Source organism: Engystomops pustulosus, chromosome 4 (genome assembly GCF_040894005.1).
Source record: "Engystomops pustulosus chromosome 4, aEngPut4.maternal, whole genome shotgun sequence".
Lineage (NCBI taxonomy): Eukaryota > Metazoa > Chordata > Amphibia > Anura > Leptodactylidae > Engystomops > Engystomops pustulosus.
Genome location: NC_092414.1, coordinates 116,371,688 through 116,389,458, shown reverse-complemented (window position 1 = coordinate 116,389,458; position 17,771 = coordinate 116,371,688). Strand labels below are relative to the sequence as shown.

Below are 17,771 nucleotides of genomic sequence, written 5' to 3'. Positions count from 1 at the left end.
AACTACCATCCGTGGGCATGCCGCCATCAGTCGCTAGCTCTAGGCACAGCAGCAGTGCCGTCGCTAAGCTACAGCAGGCGGTGCTCAAACTGCTGAGCCTAGGCGATAAAAGGCACACCGCCCAAGAGCTATTACAGGGCATTCCACATCAAACTTGTTAACTTTGTCGCCACCCTGCTGTGTAATCCACAAAATATACTGGCAAACTTTTATCATTTACCGATATTATTTCAGCGCTTCTTGCGCATCTGTTTACATTCCCCTCACCCGCCATATCCCAAACTTATAAGAACGCTACTACACTTGATCTTATACAAAAGGTTCTTAGAAGTGCTGTTTGGGGAGTAGCCTAGAGACAGGGGCTTGGATTGGCGAAAGCTCGTCTGGCAGCGGAGCGCCAGCTCCATGCCAAGATCCAACTAACATAGTTTTAACTGCAGCACCTTTAATCTACTACTAGTTCACTGCCTCCATACATGGTCCCCTTATCAAACGAGCTGTGTCAGGCAGAATTTTGGGTTGCTTTCATGGCTTCCATGTTAACTTTGTCGCCACCCTGCTGTGTAATCCACAAAATATACTGGCAAACTTTTATCATGTACCGATATTATTTGAGCGCTTCTTGCTCACCTCCTTTGGTTCCTCTCTGCCACCCATTGGTTTGAAGCCTGAGTCCATTTAGGGTATGTCGCCATGCCACTCTCTAGCCTGCCGCTGCTGCCGCTGCCTCTGCATGCCGTCCCCTATAGTGTCAGGGTCAATTATTGGATGTTTTAGATGCTATCTTGCTTCATTCTGTCACTCTGTCATGGCCATGCTGTTGCCCATAATTTTGGCATAATGGTGCATTTAAGCAGCCTCAGAGGCATCCATGCATGCTGCCCCTGCTGTTTCCTGTCCATTTCCGTGGTGTTTCCATCCTTTTCTGAGGTTCCCAGGTGTTTGGCCAAGCTTCCCTGTGCAGAGCCTTGGTCCCCTTGAAAAATGCTCGAGTCTCCCATTGACTTCAATGGGGCTCGTTATTCGAGACGAGCACTCGAGCATCGGGAAAAGTTCGTCTCGAATAACGAGTACCCGAGCATTTTAGTGCTCGCTCATCTCTAGTGTACAGGCCTTTGCTTGGAATGACTTCAGCACATCTGCGGCCACAGGACATCACTAGTCCTTCACACTGCTCTGGTGGGTTTCTTGTCCACTCTTCTTCCAGTCTGTTTCACAGTTCTGTAACTGTTGTGTGTTTCTTATTGTAAATATATTCCCTTTTTTTCTTTAGCAACTAGCGCTTTCTTACTCGCATACATTTTATTAATTATGTACCGTAACATGTACACTTTTTACTGAATTGGTGTATGGTTCATGGGCCCATGAGAGTGTGAATGTGTGTGGTGTGTACACAATAGGAGACATTTTTGTGAGTCTCTCTCTTAAACACAGGTTCACTGGATTACTTTGAAAATTTAATGACACTCACCATTTACACATAATTCGGCAGGAGTGGGTCTAGATATCGGGGCTAGATATCGCCACACGGAGGAGAGGTACATATATGGGCACACCACATTAGGATATCACCCCTGAGGAAGCTACTTTCAGGTAGTGATATGCGTTGGATGTTCATCCCCAGCTCCCTGATCAATGGCCTTGATCACAGGGAATAGATGCTCTTTATTACTCATTTGACCTCTTTGGATCGGGTTGTAACTTGGGCTCATAGCTATTGATTGTGCTATGGGATTTCTACATTGTTTCTTGATATTTTTTGCACCTTGACAGTTCATATTTACAGCCTGTCATTATTGCACTATCCATCTTGTTATACTAGAGGTTGGCCAGGAGGGGGAGCTGGAGTACCAGGTTAGTTAACATTATTGTGTGCTGAGCACTGCCCAGGGGAGCTGTTTACTGGTGACATTGGTTTTGTGTTTTGTCTTGTGGTGTAGTTTCATTAATAAAGTATTTCATATTATTTTTGACCTCCTTGCATGCTTCTGCTTTTTTTTGTATTATACTATTTAATTTTCTGACATGTTATGGTCTGTATACTCTTAGGTTGGGTAGTGCTGGTCCGCTATCTTAGTTTGGATGTTACGGATTTCTTGGCCATAACTTTGTCACCAATGATTTAAACCCAATAGAGGTTTTCTGTTGGGTTTAAATCAGGACTTTCTGGCCATTTCATTGTTTCCTTGTTTTCTGTTTCAAGGAACTGCTTTACCAGTTTTGCTGTGTGATAGGGGACATTGTTCTGCATGAAAATTGAAGTTAAATTGCATGAAGAATGCAAGGAAGGAACCATATGTTGCTGAAGAAGGTTCTGATACAAATGTGTTTTAACTCTGCCATGTAGGTGTATGAGAGATCCAACTTTTGCTACAGAAAACATTTGGATTGGCAATAGCAATTCCTTGATTTTTGGTTCTTTTTCAACTATTGTGTTGTAGATATGCTGGTGGACTTAGGATCCAGTCATCCTCTTGTATTACCCAGCATAACTTGGATAGATGGCTTCACATATTAATCAAGATGACTTTATATATGTCTCTAGAGCTGAGGAGTTCATAGTTGACCCAATGACTACAAGGTGCCGAGGTCCAGTGTATGTGAAAGAGGCCCAAATCATCAAGCCTCCAACACTGTACTTGGCAGTTGGTATGAGTTGTTTTTGCTGATATTCTGTGTTTAGTTTACGTCAAAAATCTCTACTTTGGTCTTGTACGCCTGAAATACGTTGCAGAAATCTTGTGGTTTAATCAGATGCCCCTTTGTACAATTCAACCATGCTTCCATGTTATTTTTACAAGTAAGAGGCTCTTGACAAACCTTACAAATGATCCATACTTGTTTAATATTTCTATAATTGTATTATCATAAATGTGAACAGTTAAGATGCTAGTTTAACCCTTCAGAATTTAAGATGTCAGTTATGGTTTTTCTCTAAGCATTGCATTGTCTGATGGTAAGGTGAGTTTGTTGGGATGTCCACAACTGGGAAGGTTGTCAACTGCCTTCAGTGTTTTCCACTTTTTTCAATTTTTCTCACTGTAAAATTATGATTTTCTAATTGTTTGAAATTGACCTTATAAACCTTTCCAGATTGATGGGCCACAACATTTGCTTTATTAAGGTGGTGGCTAAATTTCTGCTTTTATAAAAGTGGACCAACTTGATGATCAATTACTCAAGGACATTTGATAAACAGCATCTGGTTGTTACTTACCCTCTTAATTTCTATGCAAGCATTAAAGGTACACTCATATTTTACACCCTGCTTATGTATTGCTTAGTTCTCAGAAAATTATAAAATAATAATGGAAAGTTGTAATGTCATGTGATGTTAATCTTGGTTTGTCTACTTCTCATTTTTAGAACCAGATGTTTTTGAGAATGTTAAAGACGGTGTATGAGAAATTTAAAGATGGTGTATTTTTCTCATACAACATTGTATTCAGAATAATATTGCTGCAGTAGGATAGTTGTCAGTGAAAAAAGAAGCATTTTCAAACTATTATGGCAGATATTAGAATATATATGTATGTATTAGATATTAGAATATAAATTGGTTATACTTACTCTGAAATTGGCAAGGGGCCCATTAAATGCAGGGATCTTAATTCCAAAAACATACTTTAGTTGTGATATTACAACCTCAATGGCAGCAGCTGTGGTGAATCCATTAATTAAAGGTTCCGATAAGTATATGACTATAAATCCAAACTGCAGAAATCCAAGAATAAGCTGGATAAAGGAAGAAAATCAGAATATAATATGGGTGCTATAGAGGATAAGGGTGCTATTACAAGTCTGTGGTAGAATCGTTGTAATCACAAACAAAGGGAGATGTAACCTAGCCCTAGTTATTTCTTTTTCTTCAACTGTATTGCTCTCCTGACTCCACTCAAACAGTATGTTTATTTCTATATGTATAAGTTGGGATGGGGGGTTTTAAGGTTGTTGCTTTTATGAAGTATTCTTCACGAATGGGGAATAATTACATAATGATATAATGATGTATGTTGTTATCTCTAATGTACCTCAACCTCTAATGTACCTCAACTGCTCCTTGTTTTGCAATGCTGTTCTGTTTCATGCATGTGTCAATAAAGTGATTATAAAAAAAAAAATATTGAAGGTTTTAGACACAAAAAGTGGTGTTTCATCAGTTTTCTATGTTACAATTTGTACTCCATAGTGAAAGTATTTAATATTCCACGCCGTGTACTGGAAAGTGGGAAAAAACTGCAGTGAAATTTGGTCGGTATGATCACAGGGGGATAGTAAATTTATATTTAAGTTTTATTGTGTTTTCATACATTTTAAAATTGAAAACCTGTACAAAAAAAAAATTCATTTGTTTCTCCATCTTGTGACGCTTATAACTTTTTCATACTTCAGTGTATAGAGCTGTGAAGTTTTATTTGCTACCATTTTGAGGACTATATGACCTTTTGATAACTTTTTACTAAATTTTTGAAACAGCATTTAACATTTTTTTTCATTTTTTGTTAAAAAAATTTGTTTTAAAATATTTTTTAGACCCCCAAGGTTGCCTGATCGATTCTACCATATACTATCATGCTATTGTATGGCAGTATATGGAAAATTGCTATAGATTTGTACCACAGGCATTACAAATTTGCAGCAATGACATGTCCTGGTGACTTCAGGCTGTCATGGCAACTGATCGTCGCTCACAGGGAGCGACGGTCACAGCCAATATGGCCAATATGATGGCGTCCAAGTTGGCTAAAACCCACGTTAACACCAGCTATAAAGGATCATGGGTGTTACTGGTGGATGTTTGCTGTACTGTGCACCAAACACCTGGCTTGTATGGATAGGGCAGAGCCCGTGAGCCCTTCCACACTCCCGTAACAAACATGTAATGTACTAGTACATCACACGCTGTTACGGGGTTAAATACCACACAAAAAGAAAAGTTAGTTAAGATACAGCTCATGCCTGCAATATTTCGAGGGTTGGCATTGTAGATCCAAAGCCTGTTGAACCTCAAGGGGTATCCAGCTGCAAAAATATAGGGAATCCCAGCACTCTTTAAAAGCAACTTTGCTCCTGTGCTCACACAGGTGCTCCTGTGACATATGTTGAGTAATCTTTAATACGTTTTTTGGTGAAATGATGCCGTTCTGGATTATAATAAAGCAAGTTCCAAACAGAAGAAATCTTAAGGAGCATGTGAATAGAACTAGTCCTCCATCAGTCATACCTCGAGCTTTCAAATGTCATAGTATACTGACTACACTAAACTAAGACTAATGTTGTTTGTATGCTAGAGATGCTTGAACTGATTTAAGTACTGCATGGATATGTAATTTTAAACTGCAATATAAAAAAGAAATTGTTTAGTGTATTTTTCTACATTAATACATCTCCCCCACAGAATACTGCTAATTTCTGTGCACCATGGTACAGGATGTAACAATTTCTGCTCTACTTACTTGAACTATTCCAATAAGAAAGGTTAAAGATGCTGCAACCATAACTTTTTGATCATTTAGCAGCGTTTCATCAGTGCTGTTAGCTGCAGTGGCATTACCCGCACTTGTGGATGCACCAGAAACAAGATTAGTCACTACTGAGCCAATCATCAAACAAGTAACAGGAAAAGGACCTACGGTACAAGAAACAAACCAGTCAATTTAAAGGACTAAATGACAAAACTTTGTAGATGGATGGATAATGATGCTTGACCAAAAAAATATGAAATATTTACACTCACCAGCAGAAATATGTCTAGATGTTCCAAAGAAAAAATAGACAATAACTGGAAAAAAGGCAGCATATAGTCCATATCCTGGCGGAACGTTTGTTAAGAGGGCATATGCCAAACCTAAAATACACCAACATTTTAGGGAGTAAAATGAAAAACGAGAGAAATATATGAATATAGAGTGCAAGAGAAATATATGAATAAACAACAAATATTGCATATGTAAAGACAAAAGTATGTAACTGGCTAATTTGCTGAGGCATCTGTAGGTGGCTACTCAATTGCCTTTGTGATACGCAAATAATTCAATGCCTCACTTTGTAATATATGACAATGCAATGGGCCACATTTATTAAAGTATTTGCGGCAGTTTTCTGTCTGACTTTGCACGAAAAAAGAACGTGCAAACTGCTTGCACATGTCTTTATCTAGTGTCTGTGCCAGTTTTGTGTCGCGGCTGCACTGTGTCCAACAAGATAGAAAAAATGTGTACCAAAAGGGGCTTGTTAGTGCTAAGGCAGGAAGATAAAAACATTTTTCGCAAAATGAGTGCACGTGGAGCGTTAATAGTAATATTTGCCCAAAGGATGAAATATACCAGTAAATACGCCAATTCTTTCGGTCATAAATATTATTTATTAAAGCTAAAAAATATATAATATACCTATGAAATGGTCCAAATAACGCGTTTCAGGTCGCAGACCCTTTATCAAATTCAGGACACAAGTAGATACACAATACATAGCATTACAGAGGTGTTTAAATAAAATATGTTTCGTTTACTTACAATTAGGATGCTGTGAGGTGAATGGGTGAAAAGAGGTGCGAAATGCGAATACTGGCTCTTTTCACCAATTCACCTATTACATATATAAATGTTCATCATAACAGGAATTTTAATTGTTATTTAATTCACAAAAAGAGAGAACATATTGATCACCTTGTAAGACTGATACAAGTCCTGTGGTTAAGCCAGAAATGATGTCACTTAAAAGCCACTCTTTGATTGGATATTGAGGAAGCCATGATACAATCGGGAAGAAAGTGAAGGCAATTTTCTTTGCTTTCTGTGCAGAGCAGCTTCAAGGAAATAGATGTAATTTTATTAAACAATTATCTCAGTAGCATCATGTGAAATAAGGAAATAAGGCATTAAGGGATTTGCATAACATCAAATCCTTAAAAGGAAATCTACCATCAGCAGTGTCAGACTGGGGTACCTTGGGCCCACCAGATAAACTGTGCTAGGGGCCCAGCCTCCACTTCTAGAAAACAGACTCCAAATTAGTGTTATTCTGCTGTACCTTTGGGGTCCAGTACTGGTTTAGAACCTGGACCCACCGGAGGATTCTCTGGTACTGTGGTGAGCCGGTCCAACACTGACCATCAGTATCAAGCATAATAAATCAGGGACACCATGACTATGGTCTTCTTTCTTCTCAAATCAACATTTAAAATTATGCTCAGTGGTGTTACCAGAGCCCATCCTTAGTTTCACAGGCTATTACACTGCTCAGGAGAACTTCCTCCCTCTCATTGTGTACTGAAACTTCCTGTGCTGCCATTAGCTTACATCAGGCAGAGGGAGGGAGCAAAGGGGGAGTCAGTGAGTAACACCCCCAGAACCCTACAGGGGCATTACCATAATTTTAAAATATGATTTTAAAAAGGAGGCAATGGATAACAAATATTAAAAGATGACCATGATCACAATTCCAGGATCTATGGGTAGGTGTCCTTGGTTTATCATTTTGATAAAAGATGGAAGATTTCCTTGAACACCTTGGCCATTTTTTGTTTCTTCATTTCCATTTTTCACTCCCCGCCTTCAAAAATCTATAACTTTTTTTATTTTTACACGTAAAAAGCTCTGTGGTGGCTTGTTTTCTGCGTAACAAAATGCACTTTTAAATAATCCATGCCATGTACTGGGAAGCAGAAATGACATGTGTGTCCTTTTTTTTCTTTGGGTCGGTGCGATCACGGGGATAACAAATTTGTATAGGTTTTATAATGTTTTCATACATTTACAAAAATGAAAACCTCCGGTACAAAAAATCTTCTGGTGCTAATAACTTTTCATACCTCGGTGTACGGAGCTGTGGGTGGTGTTTTTTTTTTGCTACTTTTGATGACGTTTTCAATGTTTACGTTTTTAGGACTGTACGACCTTTTGATCACTTTTCATTGAAATTTTTTTATGACTTCTAGAGAAAGTGGATGATTTGAATTCTTAGTTTTTTTTAATTATATATATTTTTTTAATTTTTAATTTTTACTATTTTTCAGACCCCCTAGGGCAGTGATGGCTAACCTATGGCACTGGTGCCAGAGGTGGCACTCAGAGCCCTTTCTGTGGGCACTCAGGCCATCACCAGAGATGACTCCAGGTATCTTCCTGCAGTCCCAGACAGCTCAGGACTTGCTGTGCACAGAGCTATTTTAAAGTGACAGGACTAACTGGGACTATTTTCTGCTTTATTGGTGTCCTCAGGTGCTGGTATTAATGAAAACTGTGACAGAGAAGGGAGTATAAATCACAAATTAAATTTCTGTATTGGCACTTTGCGATAAATAAGCGGGTCTTTGTTGTAGTTTGGGCACTCGGCCTCTAAAAGGTTTGCCATCACTGCCCTAGGGTATTTTAACCCTAGGTTGTTTGATCAATCCTACCATATACTGCCATACTACAGTATGGCAGTATATGGGGATTTTCCTCATCATTCACTAATTCTATGTTTATTACTTTCTCAACATATATTTATGGTGGTTTGATGTAATTTTAAAGTGGCTCTAGCTGCTCAACTGTTCGCTATACCTTTATTTTCTATGGTATCACATTGTTAATCATTTATTGCTTAATTTTTCCTACATTTTAACAGGATGTTACCAGCAAGGTACACTTGAGGCACAAGCACTAAACAATAAACTGATTACAGCTCATCACACATTCACATTGGCCCACATTTACTAAGGGCGGTGCGCCAAACTTTGCACATTCTTTACAAACTGTATGCACAAGTATTTGTAAAGTGCCTGCACTGCAATTGTGCCGCACACAACCCTTTTGTGGTTCAGCTGCATTCTTCGTGCTACATAAATCTCTGCTCCAAAAAAAAAGAAAAAGAAAAATCCTGAATCTGGTGAACTCTGCACTATATGTAGGCACACTGCACATAGTGCTGTTTCCACTGTTTTTAGTGAATGTGGGCCATTTTTTTTCCTTTGTAAGGCTATGTTTGGAGGATTCCCGTTGTATAGTTACAACAGGGGCATCCCATTGAATAGATTAGGATATGTCCTCAGTAAAACTTCTCTCCCTTGAAAGCTGCTGTAGTGTTCATGCTGTCCGTATATAGGCACTTACCTTACTGAGGGAAAACCCAAAGTGTTCAGCAAGATATCTGTCCGCCATTGCCTCTTATGCCCTTCCCTAAGCATATACTGTTTGCTCCAGGAGATAGCAGGATGTAAAAGTACAGTGTTCTTCTCTTTTACGGTACATTCTTCCTGCTAAATGCGATGTATCCTGAACCTACAGCCTGCATGCTGGAAGCTTTCCTAGTGTACCTCCTTTACGTATTCACAGCCTGTACTAGTCCTAGCAAGTGCTGAATCTTGTAATAATGATTACCTTATATGTCCTTAACATTCGGTATTCTTTAGGCTGTTGTCATAAGTCTAATTATGACATTTGTGTGACAGTTGTGTGACCCAAAGCCAAGACTGGATTCAGACAGAATACAAAATTACATTGAAGAGACTGAAAAGATCAATTCTTACATTTATTCCTTGCTTATTTGCAATGAAAAACGGTTGTGTACTGTCTAATTTTTTAAAATTACCACAGGGCTATAATAAATGCAATGTTTTTCAATGCCTCAATTCACATAGTCCTTGGGGGTTACATATCGTTGGTTTTGTCTGGCTTTTCTCGTGTAAAAAAGTCTCTAAAAGTTGCATTGAGGTTTTTAGGGACTTTTCATTGCAAAAAGTCTCAGAAGACTATTTTTGCCACTTCACTATTCTGACATAAAAATAGAACTACAGTTAGTGCAGTACCAGATTAATGGCTTCGGACTTATAAAAGTCCCATACCAAATCGCATAGTCACTCCAGTCCACTGCTGGTTTATTTGCCGGGTCTTTTTATGCATTTTCCTGCTCTGAGACTTTTTGAAAAAAAAAATCCTACACAGCAGTTAGAGCATAAGAACATTTATTAAAGGACCAAAGCCACTTTAACCCCTTCCCGAGCCAAGGGCCGAGCCCTCTCCATAGCCAGTAAGTCTTTGCTGCATATTGCAGCAAAGGCTAACCAGTAACACCCGCAATCTATGCTAGCACCGATCACGGGTGTTTTCCCGCCGATCGCCGCCAGCAATGGTGCATTGCGGCTTCAAAAACATGGCGCCCCATGGGCATGAGCGGTGATCTGTTGCCATGACAGCTTCAGGTCTTACCAAGACACAAGGATGTCTCATTTTAACCCATTTATTACAATGTGCTATTTGCACATTGTAATGAATGAGGAGGAAAATCCCCATATACTGCCATGCTGTAGTATGGTAGTATATGATAGGATCGATCAGACAACCTAGGGTTAAACTACCCTAGGTAGTCTGAAAAATAGTAAAACTACAAATTAAAAAAAGTTTAAAAAAAAATTATAATAAAAAAACCTTAAAATTCAAATCACCCCCCTTTCCCGAGAACTGATATAAATATAAATAAACAGTAAAAATCATAAACACACTAGATATCGCCACATCCATAAATGCCAGATCTATCAAAATATAATAATGGTTTTTCACTGCGCTTAACCCTATTACGGAAAATCAAAAATGGCACTTTTTTGCCATTTTGAAAAATAAAAAAAAATCAATAAAAAGTGATCAAAAGGTCGCACAATCCTAAAAATTATAGCAATGTAAATCACAAGTCCCAAAAATATGACACCACCCACAGCTCCATACACTAAACTATGAAAAAGTTATTGGCGCCAGAAGAAAAAACTTTTGTACAGGAGGTATAATAAAAACATTATAAAACCTATACAAATGTGGTATTCCCGTGATCACACCGACCCAAAGAATAAAGGAGACATGCAATTTGTGGTGCACAGTAAAAGCTGTAAAATCAAGCCCACAGGAATACGTCACAAATGCGTTTTTTCACCATTTTCACTGCATTTATAATTTTTTTCCCGCTTCCCAGTACACGGCATGGAATATTAAATACTGTCACTATGAAGTTCAATTTGTTACGCAGAAAATAAGCCATAACACAGCTCTTTATGTTCAAAAATAGATTTTTGAAGGTGGTGAGTGAAAAGTGGAAGTGAAAAAAATAAAAAGGGGCAGGTCGTTAAGGGGTTAATGAATCTGATGGGCAACGGAGCTCCAAAAACCTAGAAATGTTACAAGGAGTCCACCTCATGATGAATAACTGCCCCTGTGTCCATTTCATAGAAGTATAGCATTTCCTGGTTTTATAATTTAAATTTCAAGAGAGAAAGCAGATGTAATTTCAAAATTACAGATAAATTTTATTAGAGTTCAACAATACATAAATAAAAACATTTAAAAACCCACAAAACGGGTCAAGACTCAGGTCCCCCAGTATTCAAGTATTACAAAAATTCATAATTTTATAATAAATATTTAGTCATGCTATGGCGTACTTAGAACAAATAAAGTGCATTAAGTCATAAAGGGTACCACATAATAATTAAAGTGCAAAGTAGAATGGTTAAAGCAGTTTAAGTGCAGAAGATACAAAGGTACTAAAGTGCAATAGCAAAAACAAGTATTACAAAGAGGTATTACCAATCATCTAGATCCTGGGGGAGGAGGTAGAAATGCCCCACGCGTATCGCCCGCTAAACGGGCTTCCTCAGGGGATCCCCTCCCCCAGGATCTAGATGATTGGTAATACCTCTTTGTAATACTTGTTTTTGCTATTGCACTTTAGTACCTTTGTATCTTCTGCACTTAAACTGCTTTAACCCCTTCCCGACGCGCGCCGTACTAGTACGGCGCGCGCCGGGTCCCGGTGCATGGAGAGGGCTCGCGGGCCGAGCCCTCTCCATAGCCGGTAAGTCTTTGCTGCATATTTGCTGCATATTGCATATTGCGGGTGCTTTCACCGCGATCGCCTCCGGCAACGCTGCCGGAGGCTTCAAAAAGATGGCGCCGCATGGGCGCCGCCATCTTGGCGCGGATCTCCGCTCCCCGATGACGTCACGGGGAGCGGTGATCCGTTGCCATGACAGCATCGGGCCTCACGAAGGCCCGAAGCTGTCTCGTTTTAACCTATTCATTACAATGTGCTATCAGCACATTGTAATGAATGAGGAGTAAAATCCCCATATACTGCCATATTGCAGTATGGCAGTATATGGTAGGATCGATCAGACAACCTAGGGTTAAAGTACCCTAGGGTGTCTGAAAAATAGTTAAAGTAAAAGTAAAAAAAAGTTTAAAAAAAAAAAATTATATTAAAAAAATCTAAAAATTCAAATCACCCCCCTTTCCCTAGAACTGATATTAATATTAATAAACAGTAAAAATCATAAACACGTTAGGTATCACCGCGTCCGAAAATGTCCGATCTATCAAAATATTATAACGGTTTTTCACTGTGTTTAACCCCGTAACGGAAAATAGCGTCCAAAGTCAAAAATGACATTTTTTTGCCATTTTGGAAAATATAAAAAAATTAATAAAAAGTGATCAAAAGGTAGCACAGTCCTAACAATGATAGCAATGAAAACGCCATCAAAAGTCGCAAAAAATGACACCACCCACAGCTTCGTACACCAAAGTATGAAAAAGTTATTAGCGCCAGAAGATGGCAAAATCAAAAAAAAAATTTTTGTACAGGAGGTTTTAATTTTTTTAAATGTATGAAAACATTATAAAACCTGTACAAATGTGGTATCCCTGTGATCGTAGCAACCCAAAGAATAAAGTAGACATGTCATTTGGGACGCAGAGTGAAAGCTGTGAAATCCAAGCCCACAAGAAAACGTCGCAAATGTGTTTTTTCACCATTTTCACTGCATTTGGAATTTTTTTCCCGCTTCCCAGTACGCGCCATGGAATATTAAATACCGTCACTACGAAGTGCAATTTGTTACGCAGAAAATAAGCCATAACAGAGCTCTTTGTGTGGAAAAATAAAAAAGTTATAGATTTTTGAAGGTGGGGTGTGAAAAATGGAAGTGAAAAAACTAAAAAAGGCCAAGTCGTTAAGGGGTTAACCATTCTACTTTGCACTTTAATTATTATGTGGTACCCTTTATGACTTAATGCACTTTATTTGTTCTAAGTACGCCATAGCATGACTAAATATTTATTATAAAATTATGAATTTTTGTAATACTTGAATACTGGGGGACCTGAGTCTTGACCCGTTTTGTGGGTTTTTAAATGTTTTTATTTATGTATTGTTGAACTCTAATAAAATTTATCTGTAATTTTGAAATTACATCTGCTTTCTCTCTTGAAATTTAAATTATTCAACTTCAGATGTAGTACATATACTTATACCCCACTTTTCTCTAGCTTACATTTCCTGGTTTTAGGCATCAACACAATCCAAAATGCACGAACTATCAAAATATAAAAACTGTTATTCTTGGTGTCAAATCCCATAACAGAAAATATTGTAAAGCAGTACGGAATTTGATGGCGCTATATAAATAAAGATTATTATTATAGTGCCCCAAATGTCCGAATCATTTTGCAACTCATAAAAAATGTAATAAAAAGTGATCAAAAGGTTGTACAGTCCCCAAGATAGTAGCAGTGAAAATGTCATCACATCCTGAAAAAAAATGAGACAATAGACATATCTGTATGCTGTAGTATGAAAAAGTTATTAGTGCCAGAAGATGGCACTAGAAGATTTTTTCATGTATAACTTATAAAAAGGCAAAAATACAGAGCCTACAAAAAAAATGGCGCAAACATGTTTTTTTTTTGCCAATTTCACATTTGGATTTTTCCCCCCATTGCAGTACATGGCATGGAATATTAGATACAATCACTGGAATATACAATTTGTTACACAGAAAACAAGCCAATGATCAGTTAAAAAGTGCTTAACCTAGTCACAACCATTTTGACAGATCAATCATTGACTATAGTCTATATTTTGTGTACAGAAAACCTAGGACTAAATGCACATCAATGTTGTTTTTGTCCGAGTGCGCTATCCATTCTTTTTACTAATGGCACACTGACACATTACGTGGAACCATACATATGAATTTATTTTTCATGGATCTACAAAATTACACTATATATATAAAATGGCACTAAAAACATCACTAATTACATATAAAAATGCCTAATTTTCTTTTTCTTGATTACGATTTTTCTTGTACACACAATTATGGATAATAATGTGAAAAGCTATAAAAGTTATGTACACAACTTATTTAGTTCTTTTTTTATTGTTTTTAAAAACTATTTAAAGGGAACTTGTCACTAGGTTTTAAGACACAAAACTACTAATCCCGTCATGTAGAGTATAAAATGTCATTTCTTAATTCACGCTTGTATTTTCAGCAGATGGCAGGGGACTGCACTAAATATAATACTTTTTAATCAATAATGCACCTGATATTTTAGCAGACTGTGTGTTCATTCAGTTAAAAAGTAGAGTGTGTCCTAGTCAAAGCCACTTTCAAAGATTTGCTGTTCAATAGAAGTCAATGGTAAAACAGACATCACTCGGATGCCATCCATGATAAACAAGTGGTTTCTTGGAAACACTCATGTGTGTCAGAAAGTTTACTATAAAAAACATCCATTTTTTAACATGCTAAAACTGATGACAGACAGGTGCAACTCATCCATTCCTCAATCACGTTACCTAATATACCTCACAAGGGAATCAATGGACAATCCATTTTTACTTTGCAGTGACCAAGAAACAAAGACATAATTACCATTGTAATCAAAGCACTACTCACCCACAAGTTCTTTTCAAATGGTCCAACATAGTGGTGTGATGTCTTTCGACTAGTTCATTTTCAGAACTAAATGCGTCCTCTGAGAAGATGGGTCTTGCCACCAAATATTTATTTTCCAAAACAATCTTAACTTTTTCCACTGGAGGTTCCTCTGGAGTTTCATCTCCTTTACGCCTTAGCAACCTGTTTAGTAAGGCCCGATAGTTGATCATTTTGCAATCTAAATAAAAATAAGAAATGGGTTATTCAATTTAATTAATGAAATATTAAGCTTAATATATGATACTGTAAAATGTAAAATCTTTGAACTAAAGGACTAGTTTAGTAAAGCAATTCTTCCAAAACTGCTTTGTAGTGAAATATTTAGTAATAGAGAAGGGCCCTCATGAAGAGGGAAAGATCATCTCTAAGATTCAGTTCATAAACAGAGTCCATGCACTAGATGCATTTCTCTGACTGTTCATTGATTTACAGTACATTGATTTATAATGCAACATGCTACACTCCCCAAAGTGTGAACACAACTGTACCAATCTCTCAAAAACAGATGTGAACTTGGTACAGTAGTGCTCCGGTCATTTAAGAGCTCAGCACATCACAGCTTAGTATGATGCAGAGAGATTGGCTTAGACAGCGGCAATCAGCGATGATCCAAGGGAAATGCCTTAAGCACACAGACTATGTTTCTCAAACTGAGCAAACCTGCCTAACTATGAGCTACCTGGCATGTCCATGTGGAAGGGCATCCAATGTATTCCAATGAGAACTTTTAGACTGAATAATCCCCAAACTGTATTTGAAGGATGATAAAACTGTACAATAGTATATAAACATCCATAATAAGCCTCTAAACATACTTAAATATGGCTATAAACATGTAGACATATGCAACATGTTTATGTTATGGCAATAATACTAACGCATTTGATACTTTATTGTAAAGATACCATGCTTTCTTCAACATATTGTAATATTTGTAATAAAATTATCTTACCTTTGCTTTAAATCCAACAGTTGATGTCTGCATAACAGTAGTCCCGGATGGGTATGCTTGTTATCAATCAGTAGGCATTTCATATACTGCTCCAGATGTTGAGAGGTGTTACCATATTGATTTACTTATCTGTTCAACCAACAAGAAAGTTTGGTTGACCTTTGATAAGGAGACCTGTCATCAAAAGTATATTTATTAGAAAATAGTTTGATGTATGCAATGCAAAATTATTTTTTTTTACAAATGTACCTATGCATTGAGCCACATTCACAGTACACTGTGTAGATTATATACAAGTTTGTGTACTACATAAATTACTATAAAGCACATCTGACTTGATGCTAATCTACGGCAAATGGAAGTCTAAAGGGGTTTACAAGTGAAAATATAAAAACCAAGAGGGGTCGTGGCATTGGGCAAGAAAAATAAGAAAAGCTGTGGGTCTGTTCACTTTGTTTTTAATAACTGGTCTGGTGGTGTCTGTGGTCACATAAAACAATTATAGTGATGTCACTTCACCCAGTCACCAATAGACAGTCATCAGACACTGCATTGTGGGAATGGAGAGCCAGAGCAGGTTTATTAGTAGATTTATTTAACCCACTGGTCCACATGTGTAAACTCCACCCCACAGATTCCTGGGCCTTTGGTAGTTTCTTTCTCACACCATTCTCAAGTAATCCAATTGGCTCTGTCAAATCTGCTTGGTTTTGGGAGCCAGTTAATATTAAACTAACAAAAATAAGTACTGGATTTTTAAAAGGGGATTTATTAAAGGCAACCCACCCTTCTTTTTTGCTAAAACTTGTTTCCCTCAGATCCTAATTAAATAAAATTCATAACCTTGCCTTTCATACATCCATATCTAGAGCAAGTTAAGGGGGCATGGTCTCTTCAGGCTGAATCCAGCAGCTCCTCTCTACGTCTTCTCAGCATCAGCAATTAATTTCATCTGACCGGGGTGACATCATCTAAGGTCCTTTAGCCTCATTTGCAAACATTACCCCGTGCATATATCTAGAGGAGTAGAATTCCACGGAGGCTGCTATAATTTTTATGTGATCAGATACATACCTGGGGCAGACAATGTACAGTAGGATGGCAGGACTAGGGATCTTTCATCTTTAATTCCTGCCATGTACTTCCCCCATGTAGTTTGCTGCTACTGGAACAGATCTGTATATAAATCTATATAACAGTGCAAAAATTTGTATAAATGTATAATTGTATAAATGTGTGAGTATACAAATGTGTATATATTTTCTAAAGGGGGAAGGGGGACCCATTAAGAAGTCTGGTACGGGGTCCTGCCTCTCCTAGTTAATAATACTAATAATAATCTTTATTTATATAGCGTTTTACAAATAATAGAGGATATATACAAATAAAATAACACATTACAGAGTAGAAATAGTAATAAAGAACAGGAGTGAGAACCCTGCTGGCAAGAGCTTGCAGTGTATGAGGATGAGGGGGACAGTTACTCCCCAGCTTGGATGTTGTCATCCTAATCACATGACATTTATTGCTGATGCTGAGAAGGCATGGTGATGAGCTGGATTCAGCCTGAGTAGGCTATGCACCTTGTCTCACTCTAGATATGGCTATATGCAAGGAAAGGTTATGAAGTTGATTTTATGGGGCTCGAAGGGAAACAATTTTTAGATAAAAGAAGGGTGTCAGTAAGTTAAGTGGGTTCTATGTGAACCTTCCCCTGGATGTTATTAAAAAAATGTTCCTGTGTGAAGATAATTTCTTATAAATGTAGCCATGTTGTCCCTTAGAAACGAGATAGCTTCCTCAGATACGACCACCTCACACTCTGGTAGCGGTGGCCAGACATGCACTATTGAACCCTGCCTGACCACCTGGATTCAGCGTTCATTACCACAAGACGTCTTTTTAGAAGATCAAACCAACTTGCAAGGAAAGGTTACTTGAGGTGCTATAGAAGAATGTATAAAAACCTTTAGTTTATTGTTGCATATTAAAAAAAAAAACAGACAGGGTAACAAAAAAATGTGCAAATGAAAAACAGGACCCCTAAAAGCAGGTCCTTATTCATAC

At 37.7% G+C, this 17,771-nt stretch overlaps 1 protein-coding gene across 2 annotated transcripts in view; it reads right to left on the bottom strand.

Moving 5' to 3' along the window:
* The window catches only part of LOC140127004 (chloride anion exchanger-like), a 42,345-nt gene extending 26,473 nt beyond the window's left edge, over positions 1–15,872 (bottom strand). For both annotated transcript variants that reach the window (XM_072147135.1, XM_072147136.1), the window contains exons 1-6: positions 15,705–15,872; positions 14,711–14,930; positions 6,669–6,808; positions 5,738–5,848; positions 5,457–5,629; positions 3,571–3,735 (exon numbers count right to left, since the gene is read on the bottom strand). In XM_072147135.1, coding sequence (XP_072003236.1) covers positions 3,571–3,735; positions 5,457–5,629; positions 5,738–5,848; positions 6,669–6,808; positions 14,711–14,922 — 801 coding nt within the window. In that variant the 5' untranslated portion in view covers positions 14,923–14,930; positions 15,705–15,872. The remainder of the gene's footprint in view (positions 1–3,570; positions 3,736–5,456; positions 5,630–5,737; positions 5,849–6,668; positions 6,809–14,710; positions 14,931–15,704) is intronic.
* Between the last annotated feature and the right edge of the window lie 1,899 nt (positions 15,873–17,771).